General features: G+C 32.3%; 1 protein-coding gene across 8 annotated transcripts in view; it reads right to left on the reverse strand.

Moving 5' to 3' along the window:
• Nucleotides 1–10,374: 10,374 nt before the first annotated feature.
• LOC145245887 (globin-like) overlaps nt 10,375–25,081 on the reverse strand; it is a 420,901-nt gene continuing 406,194 nt past the window's right edge. For all 8 annotated transcript variants that reach the window (XM_080108497.1, XM_080109547.1, XM_080111330.1 and 5 more), the window contains 3 exons: nt 20,048–20,301; nt 13,217–13,442; nt 10,375–10,586 (listed from right to left, as the gene is read on the reverse strand). In XM_080108497.1, the coding sequence (XP_079964623.1) occupies nt 10,386–10,586; nt 13,217–13,442; nt 20,048–20,229 (609 nt within the window). In that variant the 5' untranslated portion in view covers nt 20,230–20,301 and the 3' untranslated portion in view covers nt 10,375–10,385. The remainder of the gene's footprint in view (nt 10,587–13,216; nt 13,443–20,047; nt 20,302–25,081) is intronic.

The following is a 25,081-nucleotide window of genomic DNA, read 5'->3' on the forward strand; positions in this document are numbered from 1 at the left end:
AAATGGAATTTTGGAATTTGCTTCATAAATGGGCCATTCCGGTTTGCTTTGAACCGAAATGGAATATTGGAATTTGCTTCATAAATGGGCCATTCCGGTTTGCTTTGAACCGAAATGGAATTTTGGAATCTGCTTCATAAATGGGCCATTCCGGTTTGCTTTGAACCGAAATGGAATTTTGGAATTTGCTTCATAAATGGGCCATTCCGGTTTGCTTTGAACCGAAATGAAACTTTGGAATCTGCTTCATAAATGGGCCATTCCGGTTTGCTTTGAACCGAAATGGAATTTTGGAATTTGCTTCATAAATGGGCCATTCCGGTTTACTTTGAACCGAAATGGAATTTTGTAATTTGCTTCATAAATGGGCCATTCCGGTTTGCTTTGAACCGAAATGGAATTTTGAAATTTGCTTCATAAATGGGCCATTCCGGTTTGCTTTGAACCGAAATGGAATTTTGGAATTTGCTTCATAAATGGGCCATTCCGGTTTGCTTTGAACCGAAATGGAATTTTGGAATCTGCTTCATAAATGGGCCATTCCGGTTTGTTTTTGAATCTATGTTACTATGTTTCAGAGAAGAGATGATGTCAGAAATACTAGAAACGTTTTTAACAAAATGTAAGGTAACATCAGCTGTTATGATATAGTTGAATCGTCCCTTATTTGTAAATCGGATGCATTCCAATACAACACACACTTAATAACCATCCGCACACAAACACAAAGTTTCTTTTTATATGAAAGCAATTTTATATAAAATAATTTTCTTTAATTATAATTTTATATAATAATAATTTTATATAATAATACTTTTATATAATAATACTTCATATAAAAGCAATTTTATATAATAATAATTTTATATAACAATAATTTTATATAATAATACTTTATATAAAAGCAATTTTATATGATAATAATAATTTTATATAATAATAATTTTATATAATAATAATTAATATGATAATTATTTCATAAAATAGTAATTTTATAATAAAAATTTATATGACTGTAATTTTATAAACTAATAATTTTATATAATGGTAATTTTGTATAGTAATATTTTATGTAATATTATTTTCATATAAAAATTTATATAATATTAATTTAATAAAATAATAATTTTATATAATAATAATTTTATATAATAATAATTCTATATGATAGTAACTCTATATAGTAATAATAATTTCATAAAATAATAATTTCATAAAATAATTATTTTATATAATAATTATTTTATATAAAAATCATTTCATAAAATAATAATTTCATAAAATAATAATTTTATAAAATAATAATTTTATAAAATAATAATTTCATCAAATAATAATTTTATATATAATAAGTTCATAAAATAATGATTACATAAAATAATAATTTCATAAAATAATAATTACATAAAATAATGATTTTATGAAATAATAATTTCATCAAATAATAATTTTATAAAATAATAATTTCATAAAATAATTATTTTATAAATAATAATTTCATACAACAATAATTTTATATATAATAAGTTCATAAAATAATAATTACATAAATAATAATTTCATAAAATAATAATTTCATAAAATATTTAATAAAATATTAATTTAATAAAATATTAATTTAATAAAATATTAATTACATAAAATAATAATTTCATAAAATAATAATTACATGAAATAATAAGTTCATAAAATAATAATTTTATAAAATAATAATTTTTTGAAATGATAATTTCATAAAATAATAATTTTATATGATAATAATTTTATAAAATAATAATTTCATAAATAATAATTTTATAAAACAATAATTCCATGAAATAATAATTTTATATGATAATCATTTCATAAAATAATAATTTTATAAAATAATAATTTTATATTATAATAATTTTATATATAATAAGTTCATAAAAAAATAATTTCATAAAATAATAATTACATAAAATAATAATTTTATGAAATAATAATTTCATAAAATAATAATTTTATAAAATAGCAACCTCATAAAATAATAATTTTATAAAATAATAATTTCATAAATCATAATTTTATAAAATACTAATTTCATAAAATAATAAGTTCATAAAATAATAATTACATAAAATAATAATTTCATAAAATAATAATTTTATTAAATATAAATTTCATAAAATATTAATTTCATAAATTATTAAAATCATAAAATTATAATTTCATAAAATAATAATTACATAAAATAATAATTTCATAAAATAATAATTTCATGAAATAATAATTTTATAAAATTATAATTTCATAAAATAATAATTTTATATGATAATAATTTTATAAAATAATTGTTTAATAAATAATAATTTTATAAAATAATAATTTCATGAAATAATAATTTTATATGATAATAATTTTATAAAATTATATTTTCATAAAATAATAATTTTATATGATAATAATTTTATATATAATAATTTCATAAAATAATAATTACATAAAATAATAATTTCATAAAATAATAATTTCATAAAATAATAATTTCATAAAACAATAACTTCATAAAATATTAATTTCATAAAATAATAATTTCATAAAATAATAATTTCATAAAATAATAGCTTTATAAAATTATTTCGTAAAATAATAATTTTATAAAATAATAATTTCATAAAATAATAATTTTATATGATAATAATTTTATATATAATAAGTTCATAAAATAATAATTACATAAAATAGTAATTTCATATAATAATAATTTTATATAAAAATAATAGTATGTTATAATAGGTTAATATAATAGTAATTTGATATAATATGTTTGTATAATAATAAATTTATATAAAATAATTTCATATAATAAAATTTTATATGATAATAATTCATATAATAATAATTCATATAATAATAATTTTATATAATAATAATTTTGTATATTAATTATTCTATGTAATAATAATATTATATAATAGTAATTTATATAATAATAATTTTTGAATAATTTTTTATAATAGTAATCTTGTATAATAATAATTTTTATATAAAAAAATTTAAATAATAGTAATTTATATAATGATAAATATATATACTAATACTTTTAATAATAATAATTTTATAGTATAATAAATTGTATAATAATTTCTATTATATTTTGCTTTGAAAATGAAATATTTTGAAAGTCTTGTTGTTCTGTTTTACGGCATATCAAAATTTTCAGGTTATTTAATCATTAATTCGATAATTTTTGCAAAAAAATCTTTTATACTACAAGTTTTATACGTCGTATATATTTTTTCATAAGGTTTACTTTTCTTGTTATGTTTTACAGCATATCAGTCTTTTTCATATTTAATCATTGCGACATAACATTTTATGCGTCAAATTTAATTATCAATCTTCTTCTAAAAATTCAGAATCATTAAACGTGACGGACCTAATCACTAATCTTTTATAATGGAGAGAATAAAGATTCAGAATCAAATCATTTTTATCGATCGCAGTTTCTGCATTCACTAATTTACAAGAATTAAACGCCTGGCTTTCAGAATTACGGAATGTCTATTCTGTTATTCGTTAATCTTTCTCATTTACTAACTATCTTAACATCCGCGCATCACGCTATACTTTTCAAACGATTCATGGTTGGAAAGACACGTGAGGGAGAGCTTCGATATATTTCTGAACAATTGCATCCAAGACTGAGAGAACTAAATCTGTAATTGATGTAATTCACCACTTGATTACATGATGTGTTGCTCCAGGGTAATCAGCAAGGCAAAGAGACCAAAAAGTTCGAAAAATTAACTTTCTAAAATGACAAAACTGTTAAAAAGAAATATGGAACTAAAAGTATTGGTTTTTTAGTGCGCCAACCACTGGTCTCTTCCTTTGTTTGTATCTAAAAACAACCACCTCATCTAATAGATCCCACGTTGTATACTAACCTTCAGTCACTGTCCCATCGCCACAATGTTGAACTCTGTGATGGTTTTATAAGTACTTTAATTGAATGATTTTATGGAAATTGTTCCAGACAAGGCATAAAGCCACCTGGTGTAATGAGCTATTTTGATGATACTGTTTGATACATAGATTAGTACTCAGAAAACAACAATTCTTGCCCCTTTATAAAAACATCGTTGATGGAATGTGTGAATTAAAGTGAAAAATAAGGGAAGCGAAAGATACGAGGCCACCGAAAGTAAACCTCAAAGCCCTTTTTCTCCTAAAATCTGCTTCAACAGACTTGCTTCAATCTGATGCCCCTCGACGCAAACTCGAAAAGCAACAGAATCCCACCACTTCACTATAACATCCTCAAATGCTGGAAATCTTTCAACTATAATAGGTTATATCCGTCTGTATTGCTATCCTTTAGAATTCATTTCCTGCTCCCCGTTTTCCATACTGTGCCAACATACCGAAATCTAAATGTAACGTGAATAAATATATCGCTGTAAAAATCCTTCCTTAGATGCCCCTGCATGTATGTATGTCTCCTAATCCACGATGTATCCTTACATCTTAGTGACCATGTGCTTGGTTTTGGGGTGAATTACATAAAAAAAACTTTCTTTGTGACATTATTGAGTTGGTTTGACAGAAAACAGTTGTTTGTCTCTCTGAAGTTGTATTGATATGTGCCCACTTAATGTTATCTTTTGTTTGATGATTTTTCTGAATTTTTGAGATGAGGATTGGTTATTCGTATTCGATTCATGAGCGTCATCTTGATCGTCATCTACCCAATAGGGACTCTGTCCAGTTATGGCTGACGGAACAAGAGCATATAACCTGTGAAATAAGTAAAGAGTTCCGTTCAAAATTCCGTCCAAATTCCCGAATTCGACAGAAACATTTCTAAATTCGACAAGATATACTTTAATGGTGAATGCTCTGACGAACTGCAAACACTTGTACCTCCCCGACGTAACTACCCCCGACAAACCCGACAAGCTACTAAGTCTCATCCCTTTACAGTAGAGATCCCTAGGTGCAAGAAAGCCTTTTACTCCAATAATTTCTTCCCCAGAACTGCGGGTCTTAGGAACTCCCTTCCGGGATTCTTCTTTCCCAACTGCAATGATATGCCGAAGTTCAAGTGTAATGTTAGCAAACATCTTTCTACTCATCTCCCTTCATAATGACCCCGCTAATTAAGTCCCTGATTGTAGCCCCCTGCTTCAAAGTGGCACTGTGCCTTGTTTGGGGTGAAAATTGAATTAAAAAAAAACAAAAAACAAGATACATCTGAAGAAGATCGGATGTTACATCGACCGAAACATGGTGAAAATGACACTCTTATGAATCGAAATAATACAAATAACCAACACTCATCTAAAAAATTGAGAAAAAGCATCAAACAGTCGATCAGCTTAACGTCCAAAGGTTCATATATATGAAAGCCAAAGAATCCCAAGTGACTCCTCCTCTGCTCGCTCTGCTAGAATAAATGGATATTGCCCTCATTTGCCTAGTATCGAAAATAAACATTAATTTTGTAAAAACTCAAGTGGTCTCCCAGTATAAACTGCCGTATCAAAGAACCAAACACTCTCTTTGTGGTCCTTTCAGCGAAATGTTTTCCATTTGTAGGTCCATATTGTACCATATTTAAACAAAACAGAGCCAGAAGACTAATACGGCATATTTTAGTTTAACGTACAGCCCAAAAGCGACATCATTTTTTTATTTTTTATTACCCTGCACCTTGGATGATCGGGAGATTATATTTAATAAAAAGTAGGGTAGAAGATGATAACATACCACAAGCATTAAATTAGTATATATAGATACGCTAAGTTAGTTTTTTTTATGTTATCACCTATCCTCTGGACTAACGTTTTGCATTCATAATCAGGTCGCACGAATATCATTCCATTATTCTAAGTTTAAAGCAATAAAACAATTTTACACCGTTAGATAAGCTTCTTACCAATCTATTATCTTTACTGCAATCGTCTACATGTAGTTGTGTTTACTTTCGTACAAATCACAACTGGTTCTTACCCTTTCACCCCGACCTTTATCTTTTTACTAAATACAATTGTTAATTCCTTCTATAAAACTGCATGTCACTTCGATAGGTGTTTTTATTGCTCACGTTTTGCGCCTCAAAATTCATTTCTTCTGTGTTCATTGTTTTACCTTAATGACTCTATGAATGATATCAAGTTTCTTACTAAATATGTTTTTTTAATTTTATGATCATTTTTTACATATATTGTTTAGAGAGAGCGTCACCCTGCATCACTTCCGCCTTCGTCATATTATTACATGAAGTCAGCGTGATGCATAGTGGTGTCATTTGCGAGATATGGAACACACATACAAATTAAAACTCATCAAAAGATCAACAATGGAGATATTCTCCATTTACAACTGAAAAAGAATCACTTCGTTGGGACGGATTACTTTACGAGAGTTGTGCAACACGTCCGAGTTCAAGATGTCTACTCACCGTGATTTTTAAAATACATGACTTCTCAAATCTTTCGGGTAGGGGAGATTGCCAAGGACAAAGGTTTACCCCCTTTAATATGAAAATGTTTAATTTAAAACTCAGTTAAAGAAACTTTAATTTTATCCGTATTTTCGCACGTTGAGAAAAAACACCTTGAAAGATCAGAAACATGGCATAAAAAACAGTAACACTTTAAAGACAACGTTTGGCTATTAAAAATATTTTTAATTAGTAAATATAAAACGAAACAAATTCGATTAAAAAAATTAATATGGAAATAAAATTGAAAAATAATTCGCTTGTAAATATAAATTATGATAAAGAGAAAAAATATCCAGGAGATACAGAGATGCTAACATCATTCTGCGATTACAACTGATTACGTAAAAATAGTCTTCATTTTTCTGTGATTTTTTTGTTAGTAATTTTATTTTACAAGTCTTTACAAACGTTATAACCAATCCTTATGCACTTTTATTAGTTCCAAACATTTAAAAAATCATTTGTTAAAAATGAAAATAAAATACAATTTGATGAAAAACAAAAAAAACAAAAAACAAACAAAAACAAGAATGCCTTTTACGCGGAATTGAACTGCGAACACAACACAATTAAAATAAAATTATAATGTTAGAAAAAAAAACAATGAATTTCAACATCTGCGTATATGAAACATGATATACACACTAAATGATACCTACGTTAATGCATTATTACAAATATTTCATCTATAGACGCATAATATTATGTTCTCTATAGATTTTTAGAATTTATTCCAATGATCAGTACATAAATAAATCTTAAGTACGACAATATATTTCTGGAAATTAACTACAGAAGCGCCGCCCGTGTTTCATTATCGTGGGTAATTTTCAGGCTAAGTACATATATATTTCGTTACAAAATATCTGTACACTTAGTTTGACGATTCTCTGCGTCTATGAAACGCGGGCGCCTCTGTGTAGCTTAATTATCATATATAATAGCATGACAAATTTTGTGAAATATCTTATGAATACTATGAAACCATTTTAACGCGCACACATTAAAAAGGAACAACAAAAACTTCCAATTGTTGAAACTTCTTTATTGGCGACTGTAGCCGGCGTTTCAGAAAATGAAAGTTTTTCAGGATATAATTCACTAAATAGAAGATTCTTATACTAAAAAATCATTTCAAAAATAATTTTTTTAGATTCATTCATAATCCCCGCCCCCAATCCTATACTCTGACGAAGATCTCATTGTTTGAAACGTCAAGAAAAAATATGGATCTTCATATGTAGTATATCATTCTATTATTAATATTGGTTGTTGTGTCTATGTTGGATCTGCCTCGAATAACATTCTTAATTACACCAATTAAAACAATGATAAAATCATTTTTCGATTAAAAAAGAGGCTTGATAATATGTAATATCTGAATTAGTATTCTCATCTTTGATGTTATTCGCAACGTTTTTGCCGACGTAACCTCCCATGCGTTTCGTTAAACTGAAATCTATACAGAATTTTGAATCGAATCTTTCATTATCGGAAGTATATCATTTTTTTCTTGTCTTATCCATGACAAGGTAGATATTCCGATCATCGTTTGGGGTTCATAATTGCTAAGTGGTTAATGGCGCGAGCAAGGAACCAAGTTCGAATCCAGCGGCCTCTACAGAAGCCATACTTGATCTTGTGTCTAACCTGCTGGAGAAAAAGTAAATTAATACTGGTATTAAATCCTCTCGTGGTATTGTTAATCGTTCAACTGACAATATCTTTTACCTTTATAATCAAGTGGCCTTTTTGTTTATATTGACAAGCGGCGCAAGTGATAAAGGTGTTGGGTTACAATCAGTTCTATTTGACAATCTTCTAGCGGTTGAATTTTTAATCATCAACACAGGTAATATTAAGAATTAAATAAAATTACTCAAAAGTTCTACACGGTTATGGGTGACAGAACGAGGACAATCTACCTTTGTATTGAAATCTTCGAAATTTCGTACATTTCCTAAAATATGACAAGATTCACATTAAGAAGCTCGGAGGTTACTTCGGCTGAAACGCTGTGAAAATAACATTTAAGCTAAGAATATTCTGAATAATATATAGTAAATTTATGATACAAAAAAATAAACTTTTGCTTAGCAAACTACTGTAAGTGATGTATCGACTTATAACGCAGTGAGGACACGTATATGTGGCAGTCAATCCCGTGTAGGTCAAAAGGTTAAATTGATTGTTCCGCCATGGGAACGTGACATGTTATCAAGTGAGATATTACAACAGGTTATAAAAATGTACGATATAACAGGGAGAGGGGGTTGGAGGGAAGGAGTGAGAGAGTGAAAAGCGAGAGAGAGAGAGAGAGAGAGAGAGAGAGAGGGGGCGGGGGTTAGAAGAGGAAATGAGAGAGGGAAGCGAGTGAGAGAAAGAGGTGCCATTAGAGGTGAAGAGAATTAAATAATAATAAAAAAAAAAATGAAGAAATCTTTTTTTTTAAAGAATCTTAGGGCAACTTTTTTTTTTCTAGAAATAGAAAAAAGACAAAAATATACGACTGCATTATATATATATATATATATATATATATATATATATTTATATATATGTATATGTTTTAGTATATTCTTTCAGCACCGCTATATCCATGAATTGAGCTATGTATTAGTATAAAAATATCCTGGTGGCAAATAAGCTATACAAAGAGTTAGTGTTTCACCTCTGCGGGAATTCGTCAGATTAAATGCAGATTTTCGCTTACTAACTATAAATCTTTATTTGAAGTTAAAACCGGCATTACCGACGTTCTGATCTTCTGTAACACACACACACACACACACACACACACACACACACACACACACACACACACACGTTCATCCACGCCAATGAGTCATGTGTCCAGGTGTAAATAAATTAAAAAGATGTGTCGCTTGACACCAAAAAATAAATTGACAGATCAATAACTGACATATGCAAATTATGTGAATAGCACAACGTGATATATTACGAGAAAAGAATTTATATCATAAACGTTTTGCCTTGCGTTATTTATCCATCCAAACAAAGATTTTACTTGTTATAAACAATCCTTTGTTTAGGATTACTATTTATGTTGTTAATTTCAGTGTTATGTGACTACTTGTTTAAGAGTTAATCGATTAAATATTTACACGCAGGCAGATATACACATTTTTATGGAGAACAGATTTTATTTGGAAAATTTAAAGCTAATGTTCTTTAATGAAAAGCTTTTGAAGTATTTTTCTGAAAAATTGTTTTAATGAATTTAATATAATATATATCGTAATACGAAATATATAAAAGTAAGTAATAGTTTAACACTGATGTATTTGTACATAGAAACACGTTAGAATCAGTGCTTCGTTAAGTACGACTTAAAATATTTACCGAGTTGATGGTAGACAATTTTGTGTAGCATCCGCTGAAGGTTAGCCACTTAAATAAATTATGGCCTACTTATATTATGAAGGCTTATTAGAAAGATTATAGGATCAAAAAATCGTGCGATTTTTAACAAAGAACCTATAACCAATGATGATATGCAGCAAAAGTAAGTCTATAACCATTTAGTTATCAGTACTTATAAAATGAATTTCATTTTACACAAATGTAGACTCAAAGTTTATAAGAAAAAAAATTTAAACGTGACTGCTTACAATTACGTCCGCATTTGTTTTATTTGAACTTTTATGAAACATAAAATTTGCTTTTAAGTAGATTTAGATTCATTTTGAAGGCGTATCTTAATCCATCGTATTTTGCCGATTAGAATTATAGAATTTTATAAGATCCTATAGAATTTTATAAATATCACTAAATGAGATAGATGAAGTTAATGTAAGAGTTATAAACAGAGATGAAATTCAGTAGAGTCAAACAGAGGGAGAGAGAGAGAGGGATGGGTTGGGGAGAAAGAGCAGGACTTCCGAGAAGTTTACAATCTTGTATCAGTGCTTTGTTCTTTTTCTTGTTTTGTTTTTTCTTTTTCGAGGTTGGCTGCTTTCTCATCTTCTATTCCTTTCTCTATAACGGCATTCACTACAGTCAATGCCTTCGTCCATGATTCTTTCGCGAGAGGCGTGTAGTTGTTACCCAGCCTAATTGTCAAAAACTTGTCGAAAACGATGGCCAAGTTCTAAAAGAAAAAAAAAAGAAAAGAAAAATAGCAAAAATTTAAATACCAAGACATTCAAATAGCTTGTCTAGAAGTACAGTTTTATCAGGCAGAGGAGTATTATGCAAATAAGGGAATATTCTACATATGAATGTGCTAGTACGTGCGTTTCTGCTCTACGCGTTCCCACGATACGTATTATGCCGATAATACAAAAGAAGTCACGAGACTTTTTACTTAAAGTCTTGCAAATTTCTAAAACTACTTGTACAAAACAATGTAAGCCGCTCAGATTGAGTCTGTTCAGCACTTAAACGGGTGACTATTTGGGAACACCAGGTGCTGTATACAAAACCAAATACTAGTGTCATTACAAGCCGAGAACCGTCTATTTATCTCTAACTACAGTAAATCGTTCTGGATCGTTCGTTATTTGCATTTACGCGATACTAGCCACCGATAACGAATCGATATAGATATGCGAACATGTATATGCTAGCTTTTTATAGTTTTGTGGTCTTGTCACATCTTGGCTGGTGCACCAATTACTAGTCAATCTCTTAGCAAATTGACAAAGCCTATAAACTAAGTAATCTGACACTATCTATGAGGTTCTTGTCCCATTGCGACAATGCTGTATGACTGTTTTGCTTTAGTGGAATGTGCTACGATGAACTTCATTCGACATAACTACACCCGACAAACGCGAAAATCAGCAAACTCCACTAGTTGATTCACCGAACTAACTTTTGAAATTATCCTTCTACTTCCCGACTGTACAAAAGTGCAGAAATGTAATATGAAGAAGTATCTTGATGCATAAATCCCCAATTAAAAGAAACCCTATAGATAGTGCCAATGTCCCTAAAGGAGGAGTACACTGGCTTATTAAAATTGCCTGGGCAGCCCCATCGGAATTCCTCAGCCAGGGCGCCTTATACAGTAAAAAAACTTACACCTCCGGAAATATGTGAGGCAAGGCCTGGGAGGATGAACCGCCTAGGACTACCAAGGATGAATATATGAGGCCAACGGATAAAAAGTCAACAAAATGACCCAGTTTCTGTCGGGCTGATTGTCGTGAACGGATCATCGACTTGGATGTAGCAGTCCAGAATCTCAGAGGAGCTGAAGCTGTGGATGGTTGGTTGGTTGGTTGTTTTTGTTTTACGGCATATCAACCCTTTTCAGGTTATTTAATTCCGAATCCAAAGATTCGGAAGAAAATTTTTTTAATAGAACATATTTGTTGTTTTCAAGTCGGTTTTTATTCAACCCATAGTTGGGACCCTAACAGGTAGTATCACTCCGGGTCAGAGTCGACCTGGGAGCAATGGCAATTAAAGGGTGGCTCTACACTCCCCAAAGCCCGCAAGCTGGAGCCTCACCACTGGATATAGTTTAAGGTCATATCCAGGAGCTGAAGCTATGGAGAAGTAAAAACTAATCAAATATGTTGATTGGCAACATGTATCATAAAACGAGATGATTGGTTGTTTTACGGTGTATCAACCCTTTTCAGATTATTTACTGCCAAATTGGGTCATTTTGGTAAAAGTTTTTATGCTTCAAGTCCTTTATGTCTTCCAATATTTATTCATGGTGCAATTCTGAATTGTTGAGATGAGATGCGAATGTTTGTATTTGATTAATCTGACAATTATCGACCCTCTCTTTCGTAAAACATTTTCTCATTAATATTAACAACTAGCATAGATATCCCGAGAAATTGAGTCATAGGAAAACCCTAAAAAATATCTTAGTGACCCCTGAAGATTGACCTTTCTTTATGATCTACAGATCCACCCTCAAACCCACGGTTCGAATTCTCGCAATGCAGAGCTAACCCCCTTTTTCCCTAGTAAAGAAAAGGAAACATGTATCCAACACCCGAAGAAGGTCGTAGGGTACAGCGACCGAAACGGTGTGTTAATATAACCCAAGGTGAGAATAATTGTCTGATTAATCAAAATAATACAAACATTTATTCATGGTGTTTTTCGAGTTATTTAATGCTGAATCAAGTACTTACGGTAAAATTTCATGGTATTTATTAATGGTATTTAGTTTGGTTGTTTTATAGAGAAAACTTGTTTTTGACTTTGGAAAACATAATTGAGTTTTGCAAAGAGAGGGGAAAAACAGTAACATCGTTATTTAGTCAATTATGGGCAGAAATCCAGTTTGATCCGGTAGTAACACGGAACGGGAAGAATGTACCCGTTTAGATTTAATAAACGGTTTATTTTGCAATTACTAATGACGACTAAAATAACCTGCAAAGATGGCCGAAGAGTATAACAGCTGAATCGCTGTAACAGTAAATAAATTCTAAAAATGTCCCGAAACATTTTTAGAATTTTTAGATATTTATATAAGATTCCAATTGCCGGAACACCTTGATTCTTATTAATCCTACTCAAGCGTTGAGTTCTATCCTCGGTAAAAAAAAAAACAAACAAACAAAAAAGAACAGAAAATCAATAACTGACGCGACGTGTACGGAAAACGTGGGATGAGCTTAGTTTACCGCAGTGAAATATATGGTGAAAGGCCCGGAGAGTACATCGGTCGAAACAATGTGGAATAGTTAAAACAATAAAGATGAAGAAAAAAGCGGTTGTAAATATGTGAACTGCGGAGATGCTTACGTGAAATGCCGCCATGGGTACGCCTCGATTATGATGATCCCGCCCCGTTTTGAGTAGAATCTCAACCAACTCATCTGGTTCGTCAAGGCTGTCCACAACCAAAGTTAGCGCATAGAACACGTTTTTTGCATGAGCGATGAACTTGGGTTTTGTGTTAAACTCTTCTAATTTTTTCCCGCGGAAAGCCGGAAAATATTCAATATAAGCGGGATGTTCTGTGAACAAGCTGAAAAGAAACGAGGGGAAAAAATAAAAACATTACGAGATTCATTATCTTTATAGGATTTCTTCAACATGAAATACATGATATGCTATAAACATGTATTAAATTAAAAATATGAGAAATTTATGACTGGATAGATTCTTTTTGCTCATTGGGATATATCTTAAAGACTTTTTTTTTTCACACGGCGGGTTGAACCAGCAATTTCCGATGGAGGAAGTCTCCTAGGAATATTAACTTTGTGATTGTGCACACACACACACACACACACACACACACACACACACACACAAAAACGTACTAAAGTGTTCAAAAAACAAATATAAAACAAATAATACAAAAGGCAAGATAAGTAACTCTTCTACCTAGCTGGGTAAGTTTTTCGTGTTTTTACATCCTTTAAAAGGTTTATTCAGTTCGAAAAACAAGTAGAGGCAAGCGTTACGTTAAAAAAATGGTCGACACGATAGGGTCACATCTTTGAAGTCAACAATGACTTAATAAAAATAAAACAAAAGCTGTTCGAAATCCACCCAATTAATATTAATTAGCCCCTATTAAAAAAACTTAACCCCTACCGCTTGTACAAATGCATATTAGAAATATTTATTTTAGTGGGGGAAGCTTAGTCCTAATTTTAGCTTAGGAAATGTGAGCTTAGTCTGCACTTCTCGAACGGTTCTAATTTTCCGTTGTTAAAGCTTCATTTTTACCTAAATATATATATATATATATTTATATATATACATATTAGAACCCCAGAACACGTTTGTTTTAATGTTACGATGAAGAATACGATGTTTTTCCGGCCCCTGGATACGGTATTTGCCCGGTTATACGGTGTTTTTAATGTCATTTGATTATATACATGTGTATTATATACTGTACTGTATTTTGTTAATTTTAATATGTACTGTATAAAATTTTGCTTTTCCCCGCCATCCTGGAACGGATTAGTGCCTTATTCCGGGGTTCTACTGTATGTGAATTGCTGTGCAATGGAGGGTGTACTATGTTATAATTTTTGCTGTTTTGATTGATTTCAAACTTTGATGTCAATACATTTTACCAAGGAAGTTTAATTCTTGGAACTGATGTGAATGAACGTATATCAAATTTATTTATCTCTGAAATAGATAACCAATTAAAGTCTACCATGCGACGCTCCATGGAAAGTCGATTGGTCAAATGCTAAGTCTACACTTCTCGCATTTAAATTAGGTTTCAAGGAATTTTGGCTCTCATAACCTATTAATACTTCGGGTCACCAGAAATCATTCTTTAATTTAGTCGTAATTGGCATGTTAGTTCAGCAATACTGATATCTTAAACAATTCCGCAAAAAATCTCAGTTCTAATCAAAATAGTTATTCTTAAACATTTGTCCACCCAATAATATATATATATATATATATATATATATATATATATATATATATATATATATATATATATATATCTTCTACCTAGCTGGGTAAGCTTTTAGCGTTTTTACCTTTAAAAGGTTTATTCAGTTCGAAAAACAAGTAAAGTCAAGCGTTACGTCAGAACAAGAAAAAATGGTCGACACGATAGGGTCACATCTTTGAAGTCAACAATGACTTAATAAAAATAAAACACACATATATATACACTAGTGGAGTAATGGCTGGTCCCTGATTAGGGCCAGTATCATCAGTAGTAGCACTATAATTAGTTTAATATTTCCAATTAAATACGACACTTTATACGGCACAATAACGTTGATGCACCGGTCCTCGCCAGATCACCAAAGTTATACAACGTTGAACCTGGCCAGGACCAGATGAGTAACAATTTAAGAAGGCAAGGCGCTGTATGTACCACGATGTAAAAATACCAGGTTGAGAAACTGGCGCAGTCTATCCTTCTCTCGAGGGTAGATGGGACTCTCTTAAGCCCCATCTAGTGATGGCGGCACGATAAAAAATACCCTTGATAGCCCTGGTGAAGCATCAATAAAAAAAAATATGAGAAATTTATGACTGGATAGATTCTTATTGCTCATTGGGATATATCTTAAAGAATTTTTTTTCACACACGGCGGGTTGAACCAGCAATTTCCGATGGAGGCAGTCTCCTAGGAATATTAACTTTGTGATTGTGCCACACACACACACACACACACACACACACACACACACACACACACACACACACACACACACACACACACACACACACACACTAAAGTGTTCAAAAAACAAATATAAAACAAATAATACCAAAGGCAAGATAAGTAACTCTTCTACCTAGCTGGGTAAGTTTTTCGTGTTTTTACATCCTTTAAAAAGCTACCGACAAGATTTGAATTACACTACAAACTCTTGTAGTGAGTTCAATCTCGGCTGCGGCCGCACTGGATGGATAGATGGAATACAGTATTTACTCAACGTACTTGGCCTAGGGGTTGATTTTCACTGAGCTAGCGACGTTAATGAGACTCATCTGTAGTGATGGTCTGGCGACTTTTAGCATTCTGCCCAAACAGTCACGTCATATGATTTTTTAGGACAAAATTTAATTATCGTAATTATGAAAAAATGTTATTGTTCATAATTAAAACTGACAAAAAGAAAACTATATTAATGTGTGTGTACATGCGTATGGTTAATAATTTTGTAGTTCTTTGTCCCACGGTATACATTCTTTTATTGTTCAGTTTATAACGAGTTCAGAGTAACTTAATGAGTCATACTCAATGATTTGTACGTTTTATAAGGTTTCTATTCTGGATAAACTTATTTTGGAAACAAAAGTGTGATGTCTGTAAATAACTTAGAAATATGACGGGATTCCAGTTGCAGACCTGCATCAAATTCCCATTTTGGAAACATAATTAAAAGCGAATGAAACAAGGTTTACATTGCTAAGAATTGAAAAGTTCTCTTCTCATATTTTGCTCAGTAAACAAAATGTATTTCCCCGGGGATCGTGGAACATGTGAAACGCGCAAAAGAATTAATTTGCAATATATAATTAGCTTCATTAAAAACGTCAGAATTTAATTATAGACAAATGCACCGTAGATTTTGTTTTCTAACATCATTCCAAAATGTACTTCTGTTTCTTTTAATAATTTAAATGATTGCCTGGCTAAATCATCAAGATTAAAACAACTGTTGTTGAAGGTCAACAAGAGGATCATCAGATTAACTATTAACACCTTATACCGCTTACACGTTGTACAAGGCACGAAATGCAAATCATTTGTCTAGATGCATTTTCAAACGCATTTAAAAGTTTCTACTGGAGGAGAACTAACTTAGCAGTCCCTACATGCATCTGGATACTAATTTTTGCAATCCTAACGAAAACAAAATACACGGCATGTAAAGGAAAGGGTAATGCATAGGAAGATGTTATGAAGAACGAACAGATGATACACTACCTGCAAATTATTCGCTAAAACTTTGGAGGAGTGTCTCATGATAAAACAGATACAATGAATACCTCTACAAAAAGGAGGATGGCATGACACGCGAACATACTACACTACCCTTTCTCAAATGTAATAATGTCTTGAGGAAATGTATTCGAACAAATACAAGAGTACAACTCTTAAACAGGTGAAAATTTAGTTTGTTTGACCGCATCACATCCATTTATTGGTTATTTAACTAAAAACTAAAACATACTTCGTAAGAAATTTTATTGAGAGTGGAAACATCATTTTTAACATTAATCTTAGAAGTTTTGCAGTGAAAACATTACTCTGTAGTAAAATGTAGTAATAACTAGTGATCTACCTTAACCCTAACCCTAACACTAACCCTAACACTAACCCTAACACTAACCCTAAAAATAGGTTTGCAGCTTCCAAAATTAATACAATTGTTTGCAAGTACACCTAACGTAACGGATAAAATATTAAGTAATATTCAGTACTAAATGACATTTTTCTAAGTGCAGTCAATACTAATACAATTAGGGATTACTTTATGATAAAATGAGCTCATGATGCCCCTTGAATTAAAGAAAGGATTCATTAAAAAATTTTGTGCAGATTTCAGAGTTCGACAAGTCACACCTGAAGAAATTATTTCAATTTATATCATTTATACTTTTTAACAATCCCCAAATTGCATTTTATAATAAAAAATATAAATACTAATAAATGTCGAATGTTAGCAAAAGGGAAGGCACTTTCCATTCAAATCAAGTCGAGAATGATACGAGGAAAATTAGTTGATTTGATCCAAAATTTCATAATTAAAGCTGGTGACGGAATTCAATATTAAAAACATTATTTTTAAAAAGTCTGTTTTTCTTTTCAGTTGCGTGTTTAACTATTTACCCATTTTTTTCTACACTTTCACCCGTTCACCCTTCATTCAAATACTGTTAAAATTTATTACTGGAATTTATTGTCAGTTTGCGGCATTTATTCACTTGCTATTATTTCCTCAAAATAAGCGCGTTCTCCAATTTTAAATTCAACGCCTGCCCACATTCTTTTGAAAAAAAAACCCTGCCGACATCATTCCATTTTAGTATACTTTTCAAATAGTCATACTAATAAATGCGCCGCCTGGCGTCGAATCTAAGCATTCAAATCCAGTGGGGAATGACTCGAAATTAGCAACTGAATTCTTTCTTTGTTTCAGTTAGTGAGAGGGTAACCTATCACCATACTTTCCCTTAAACAGTTAAGTTGAACTTTTAATAAGTAGAATACTTATTATGTTTTTAAATGCATAGTTGATCTGTTGTCGGCAGCTCCCCTATCTATCGTTTATCTTTATTTGTCTCAGTTCTCGTTTAAAACGATTTTTCTGACAAAGGGGAAAGAAAAACTATTCTACGTTGGCAGCATTTTTGCGTGAACAATCGCCTGAGATGTCAGAAGTTTTGTTTCTATTTCTATCCTTGTAACCATATCACTTGTAAGGATGCTGGAGATTTACGTTTTAATGGGCTGACGTTATTCGCACAATAGTCAGGGACCGGAACCTTAGACTAACATCTAAGTAGGCTGTCCTATCAGCAAGTGCAAGGTACTGGGGCTGATGTATCGACATTTGGTGAATGGATTCTGGACTATGCAGTGGGGATTCCCGAATATATATTAGTGGGTAATAGTTACAGCTTTACATGATAGTCTGCAAAACTTTCTTAACTTTTTCTCCATTACTTTCCTTATTGCCCTGCTCTAACCAAGTCTGTCGACCTATTCCACAAATCACAAAACTCCATGAAAAGTCTCCAGGAAAAGCACGATTAAACCCAGACCTCAACTTTCAACATAGACCCTCCACTCCAACATCAGGGTTCTACATTCCAACCTTCCAGAGGTTGAAATCCAATTACAGGAGACCAAACCAGACCTATTCTTCCTAAGCGAAAATACCATTGAGCCAACTATTTCCCTAGATGAGTTTGTAATTAAAGGATATTCTAATTTAACAACCAAATCTGACTCCCCAAGATCGCCATGGGCATGGAATATGTGCCTACATTAGAGGTAGCTTTCCATGTGGTGGGGACATCTCCAGAGAAGATCCTAAATTACCCTATATGTGCCTTCGAATTGCACTTGCTCACACTACTGCGTTTATATTTGCTCTCTATCGCCCCCCCCCATAATAGTGGAGTTACTATCTTTAAGAGCATATCTGAAAAAATTGACCGTTCGGCTAATATTTACATCCGTGGAGACTTCAATGTACACAAGGTGGAACGATTAGCCCATTCAAATAAGATGATGAAGGGAGATTCTGTTACGATTTCTCCATTGCTTATAACCTAACCCAGATTGTTCACGAACTCACTTGTGTGCCCGACACCGATGATCAGTATGCAAGTCTCCTAGACCTTTTTATCACAACTTGCCCTGAGCTATGTTCATCTTCCGTTCTGTCCCCACTGAGATCTTCCGACCACTCGGTTGTATCAGTTAAGATAAAAACAAAATTTAACAAAACAAAATAAAAACAAAATTTAAGTCTTGACATACATCTCCATCATACCGTATATCGTTACCCTTTGACTGACTGGGATAGCTTCCGTACATTTATATCATATCTACCTCTGAATTCCATGTTAAAAAACAAACGTTTCCTCTATAGTATCAGACCTGACGGAATGGTTTGTTGTAGGTATAGAACGCTTCATACCCTAAAAAATTAACCCAAAACCAAACTGCCAGCCATGGTTCTTTCTAGAATGTGCTGTTGCTAATGCGCATAGAAATCAATTTTTCCATTGCTTCAACGTAATAGATGTACTGAGACTAAATTCGCCTTCTGGACTGCCAGGAAGAACTAAGCGATTAGTTCAGAACGCGAGAGAGTTAAATGCTTAGCTCATCAAGCTCAAAGTAGCTGAGCAGCGGCTTGGTTTCCACCAATTTTTGCAAATAAAAAGGTCCTGAACAGAAGCGTGTACTCTATCCCAACCATAATCAGGGGAAGCAGTTCATTAGAAGATAAAAGCAACAAACAGGCCAATAGAGTGAACTGAGCGCTACTGGATAAACGCTAAGAGAAAGACCAATACATACATGAAGTTGCCTCAATTTCGTTTATTACTTTTTTTGAAACAAAGGAAAAAAGAAAAATGAAGGACAAAAGCAAAAATAATAAACTTACAGGTTGAAGAAATTCATGCTCTCTTGCTTGAGGTTTTGTGAAACATGTTTCCAACTTTGTGTTATCGCTCGTTTTTCCTTGACCTTCAACCCGGTTTTACTATCAACTTCTTCGTCGTCGCGTGGTGACATGATGCCAATCTTTCGAATTACTGCGTCTATTACACTGAGCAAAGCTCCCATACCACATAAAAACCGTCGGATAATAAAATGGGCTGCTTTCGTTAAAGGAAGCCCGTTACACTCGATATGAACCTTTAAAGTAGAAAAAAAAAACAATTAGCAAACGAAAATAAAGGACAATAAACATTTATAAAACTGGGTAATTTGTTATATAATATATTTGTTATATGATATATTTGTTATATGATATATTTGTTATATGATATATCGATCGATGCCTCCGTTCAGTCTCAAGAGACAATGCATACACCCCTCCTCTGTAAAGGTAGTTGCGCGTGTAATTATGAGGCAAGGGTTGCTCAAGCACAACCACACCTTCCGAATCGGTACTGCTTTCCTTGATATTCATTTATATAACTGTTAAAAGTTAGCACTGATAACCCTGATAATCATCAAGATTTCATTTATTTCCATTTTAATATGTATGCATGTCTATTTAATATCCTTCAGTTTCTTCCTTCGCCATGAGGTAATTTTTATATATCACTTCATATTAATTGTCGGCGTATTTCGTGGCAATACGCAAAGACACTATCGTCGTCCAAAATGACCCTATTAAGGACAAGGACGAAATTCCCGTGTAATGCGGGTATCCACATTTGAATTGACTTTTTTTGTCCTTAGTTAGTCGTTAGTTATGCCACATAAAAATTTTGAAGGCCAGACTACTTAAAAAATGAAAACGCCAAATTCGCGAAATTTAGTTTAACAAGGCCAATCTAGCAACTCTAGACACAAAAAATTAGAGTAACTTCCCTTTGTTGTAAGCTCGTTTTCAAATATGATATATTATTGTTATAATGGTATGGACCCCCCTTCCACCCCCCTCAAACCTCGTAATTTAGATGTGTGGTGGTTCTTCATCGAAGTCAGCGAAATATTATGTAAAAAAAGGAACAGGGCAAAACAAACAAATAAACAAACAAACAAACAGACAAACAACAAAAAATAGTGTCTGTCAAGAGATGCTGGACTTAAAGAGTAAATTTAAGATTGTCTCTTACAATGTAATTTATTATTTATATTGAACTATGTAGCACAATATTACTTTCTGATTATTTATTAGTATTTATTAATTTATGTCATTTGGGTTAGTTTTATTTTTAAAATACAATGGATACTATTTTCATAGAAATGAAAATTCATTTGCTCCATGTTGTTAGTTTTTCTGTCCAAAAATAATATTTTTTGCGTTATCCAGAAAAAATATCAGCTTTGTTTATTAAATACTAGCAGTTCATCTTTGCTCGGACCCTATGTACGGTTCATAACTTTATGTTCAAATGTATATATTTAAAAGGTGTGAATATGTAAGGCAATACCTTTCTATATAATAGACTTCCTTAACTACTATAGAAAAAAGTTGGTAGAGACCGCAGACGTAAAATTTTTAAAACTTTGACCCCCCCCCAATTTTGACACCTTAACATTCGTTTTGGGCTCAATTTAAATTAAAATGTATGACCCATGTCCAGATAACCTACATCTAAAAATTTCAAGTGTTTAGACCCAAAATTGGCGGAGGAGTTTGGTAGAGTTCTCAAAGGTCAACTCGTTGAACTTTGACCCCTTGACAGCCAAATTTCTGACCAAAAGCCGATTAATAAGATTTTCCCAAATCTCAATACCCCTTATGTCAAATCTCGAATCTGTAGATCGAAAATTGACAGAGTAATTTGGTCGCACACACACACTTATATATATATATATATATTTCTCATTCCATGGAATTTCCACGGGTCCTGCTAGTAATATAAGATTACTATTTACAGTTGTATTAGTAAATGGAATACACAGTAATATGTAATCCTAAGACTAAAGAGTAAATTAAAAGTGCACGAATGTGGAACACCGAAAGCAAAAATATCTAAACATGGCGTTAACCAGTGAAAGACTAAAAAGTAAATAAATAAAAGTCGAAATGTGCGAATGTTTGGACGAAACGCGAAACCAAAATAAATTCGTGTTTAAAATGGAATGAATTAAATGTTGTCAAAATGTCGGACACAGACGACAAAATACTTTAGACAAATAACTAACGTATAAAACCGAACGTATGAGCTTGATTCTTTGTCATCCCAAATTATATGTAGATATGCGTATACATATGGATATAAACATAAACAGATACACACGGAGATATGTACGCACGCACACGTATACATATGCACCTTCACATATACGCACGTCTTTGTTTCTCCGAGTATTTTATTCACACAAAATAAATATTAGCTATTTCTTAGTTTGGGAATTGAGTTATATTTACAAAATGTTTTTGTTTTAATTATAATTAACAATTTCTTCACTGCTTCTAACCATCTCTTATCAAATTGAGATATATATATATATATATTACCCTCCCACTCTTTTCCAACCCCCAATTTTATTTCATATTATCAGAAAAATCCGATGTTGCTCAGGATAGAATGATAATCAACGAATATTTCACATCCCCTCGTATTTTCATCGCAATCGGTAAAATCGCCCATTTTCCCATCAAATCAATGGATTTCCCGATCTAGCTGGGAACCTATCGCGGTGCACCGAGAGGAAGCTTCACAAGCCCCCCCCCACGGTTACTTAGTCCACAATACGTTGTAGTCTACATTGCACTGTAGAGAACCTACTGTTTGTTTTATGAAATTATTTTATATGTAATGACTTGAATTAAAAGTTCAAACTGCAAAATTTAATTATACTTCAATTGCGCTTTAAACGGAAACATTCATTTCAAACGCGTCCCTGTAATATAAAAAATACTGTTGATTTTATATGTCGAGCCTTTCGGCTTGTGCAGTAATAAAACTTCTCAAATGCACTTGTGATATTAAGCCGTGTAAAGTGTTAACTTTGGTCGAAATCGCCTGTTCCTTCGATCATCGGATTGTTTCGATTATCGATACTTATCGAAGATATTCCGATACAAAATCTATCTAAGAATACTGCCAGGCATATAAAGTACTTTTGTGTAGAATTCTATAGAAATTGGCCCAGCCGTTTTCTAGTTCATAGTGAACTCACCCACATAGTTCCTTTTATCTAATAGTAGAGAAATATTTGAAACTCCATTTCGTCACTTCCTGTTTATTGAGTCACAGGTAATTAAACTGATTGGATTAATCTATTCTAAGCAGAAGTAAATATCAATTATTTGTACTATTTTATCCAACTAAAGAGTTAGATTGAGAGAAAAGAGGACAAGGAGAAAGGGGAGAGTATAGGGAATAGAAAGAGTAATTTTACTTTTTGTTTTTTATATTTAGCTGTCATTACAAACTTTTCTGATTGAAACAATCTAACTCGAATTAAATGCGTGATCCAACGGGTCATACCATTATCGTATTTGTTTTCCATAAAAGTTATGATTAAGTTTACAAAATGTCCACAGGGGATTAATAAATAATCATGATTAATTGAACGAATAGGCGAGTCCGTTAGGCTTTTGCGTAAAACATAGCAGATTGCAGAATTATTTTGCACTTCCTGTAGCAGTCACCGACCAATGCGCTTATAGAGTGCATTCATTCTATCTGTCCCTAAGGAATAGCTCTATTGGATATCACAGTGTCAGCAGAAAGAACATGGAAAGCAACGAAAAACTCTTTCTTCTCCATTCGTATCGTATCTTCGTATTCAGCATATACGATTTTTTCGCCCGGGGATAACTACTGGCCGACCTCCAAAAGCTCAAAGAGATTTCAACTCTTTCCTTTTTCTCACTGATTGTTAAACTTTCTGTCTTGAGGTAACCATTCGAGTTGTTTAAATAGTTTTCTTTTCAAGCTTTATTTTCATTTATTATTAATATATCCTTTCCTTTAACAAAAAAAAAAAAAAAATACTCAACCACCGAGTGCCAGAACTAATAACACCTTACCTGAGAACACATCCTCTAAATTCCTCAGCCTAATATTTCCATGCAACATGAATTGGAACAAATACATTGAGGACGTTGCCAAGGCCACTGCAAAGAAGGTGGGCTCATCTACCGTGATAGAAAATTACTCACACTAATGACTATCTTATATCTTAAAGCCAAAATTCGCCCATGCATGGAGTATTTTTTTATATCTGGGCTGGACGCTCTGCCACTAGTATTTCACTTCGACAGGATCCAGAAACGTTTCAAATCTAATAGGTCTCGCGTTATCTGTCAAGCTCTCATCATTGCAATGCTGCACTCCTGTGCCTTTTTTCAAATACTTTAACGGAATGTAGTCCCTCGATGTACATATTCCTGTACAACTCGATAAGCAACAAAATCCCATCCATTCACTGTTATTTTTTATTTTTTTTTACAAAGGTATCACCACTTATCAAGGCCAAGAGGCCACTCGAGGATAAGGGTTATATGCCGGAAAGTCTTTTACTCTAACAGATTCTTCCTTCGAACTACTAGACTTTGGAATTCTGTTTCCGGATTTCTAGCCTATTAACACGCAGAATAATAAATGCAATGTGCACAAACATTTCGCCGCTCAACTCCCCTGATTCCCCTGCTAGACACGATTCCAAATAGCAGCCTCTTACATCCGAGTGATAATATGCCTTGTATGGGATAAAAACATGCAACACACGCACACAAGTGTGTGTGTGTGTGTGTGTGTGTGCATCTCCCATCTCTAAACTCCCACTTATGTAATGCATGTTCTTGGTCAGTCAGATTGTGCTGAAGCAGACAGCGAGAGGAAACAGACTGCGTTTGAAACCGGGGAGCTTGTTCGCATCGTTAACACGAGCAATAAGAAATTATACGATAAGTCTACATGCATAGTGTTACAAGGAATCACTATCTAGAGGTATTTGGGAAGAGGGGAGAAGGAAGGAGCATAGAAGGGAATGTTGCGAGTGA

This window comes from Euprymna scolopes, chromosome 1, assembly GCF_053919585.1.
Source record: "Euprymna scolopes isolate OS-2025 chromosome 1, ASM5391958v1, whole genome shotgun sequence".
Classification (NCBI taxonomy): Eukaryota; Metazoa; Mollusca; class Cephalopoda; order Sepiida; family Sepiolidae; genus Euprymna; species Euprymna scolopes.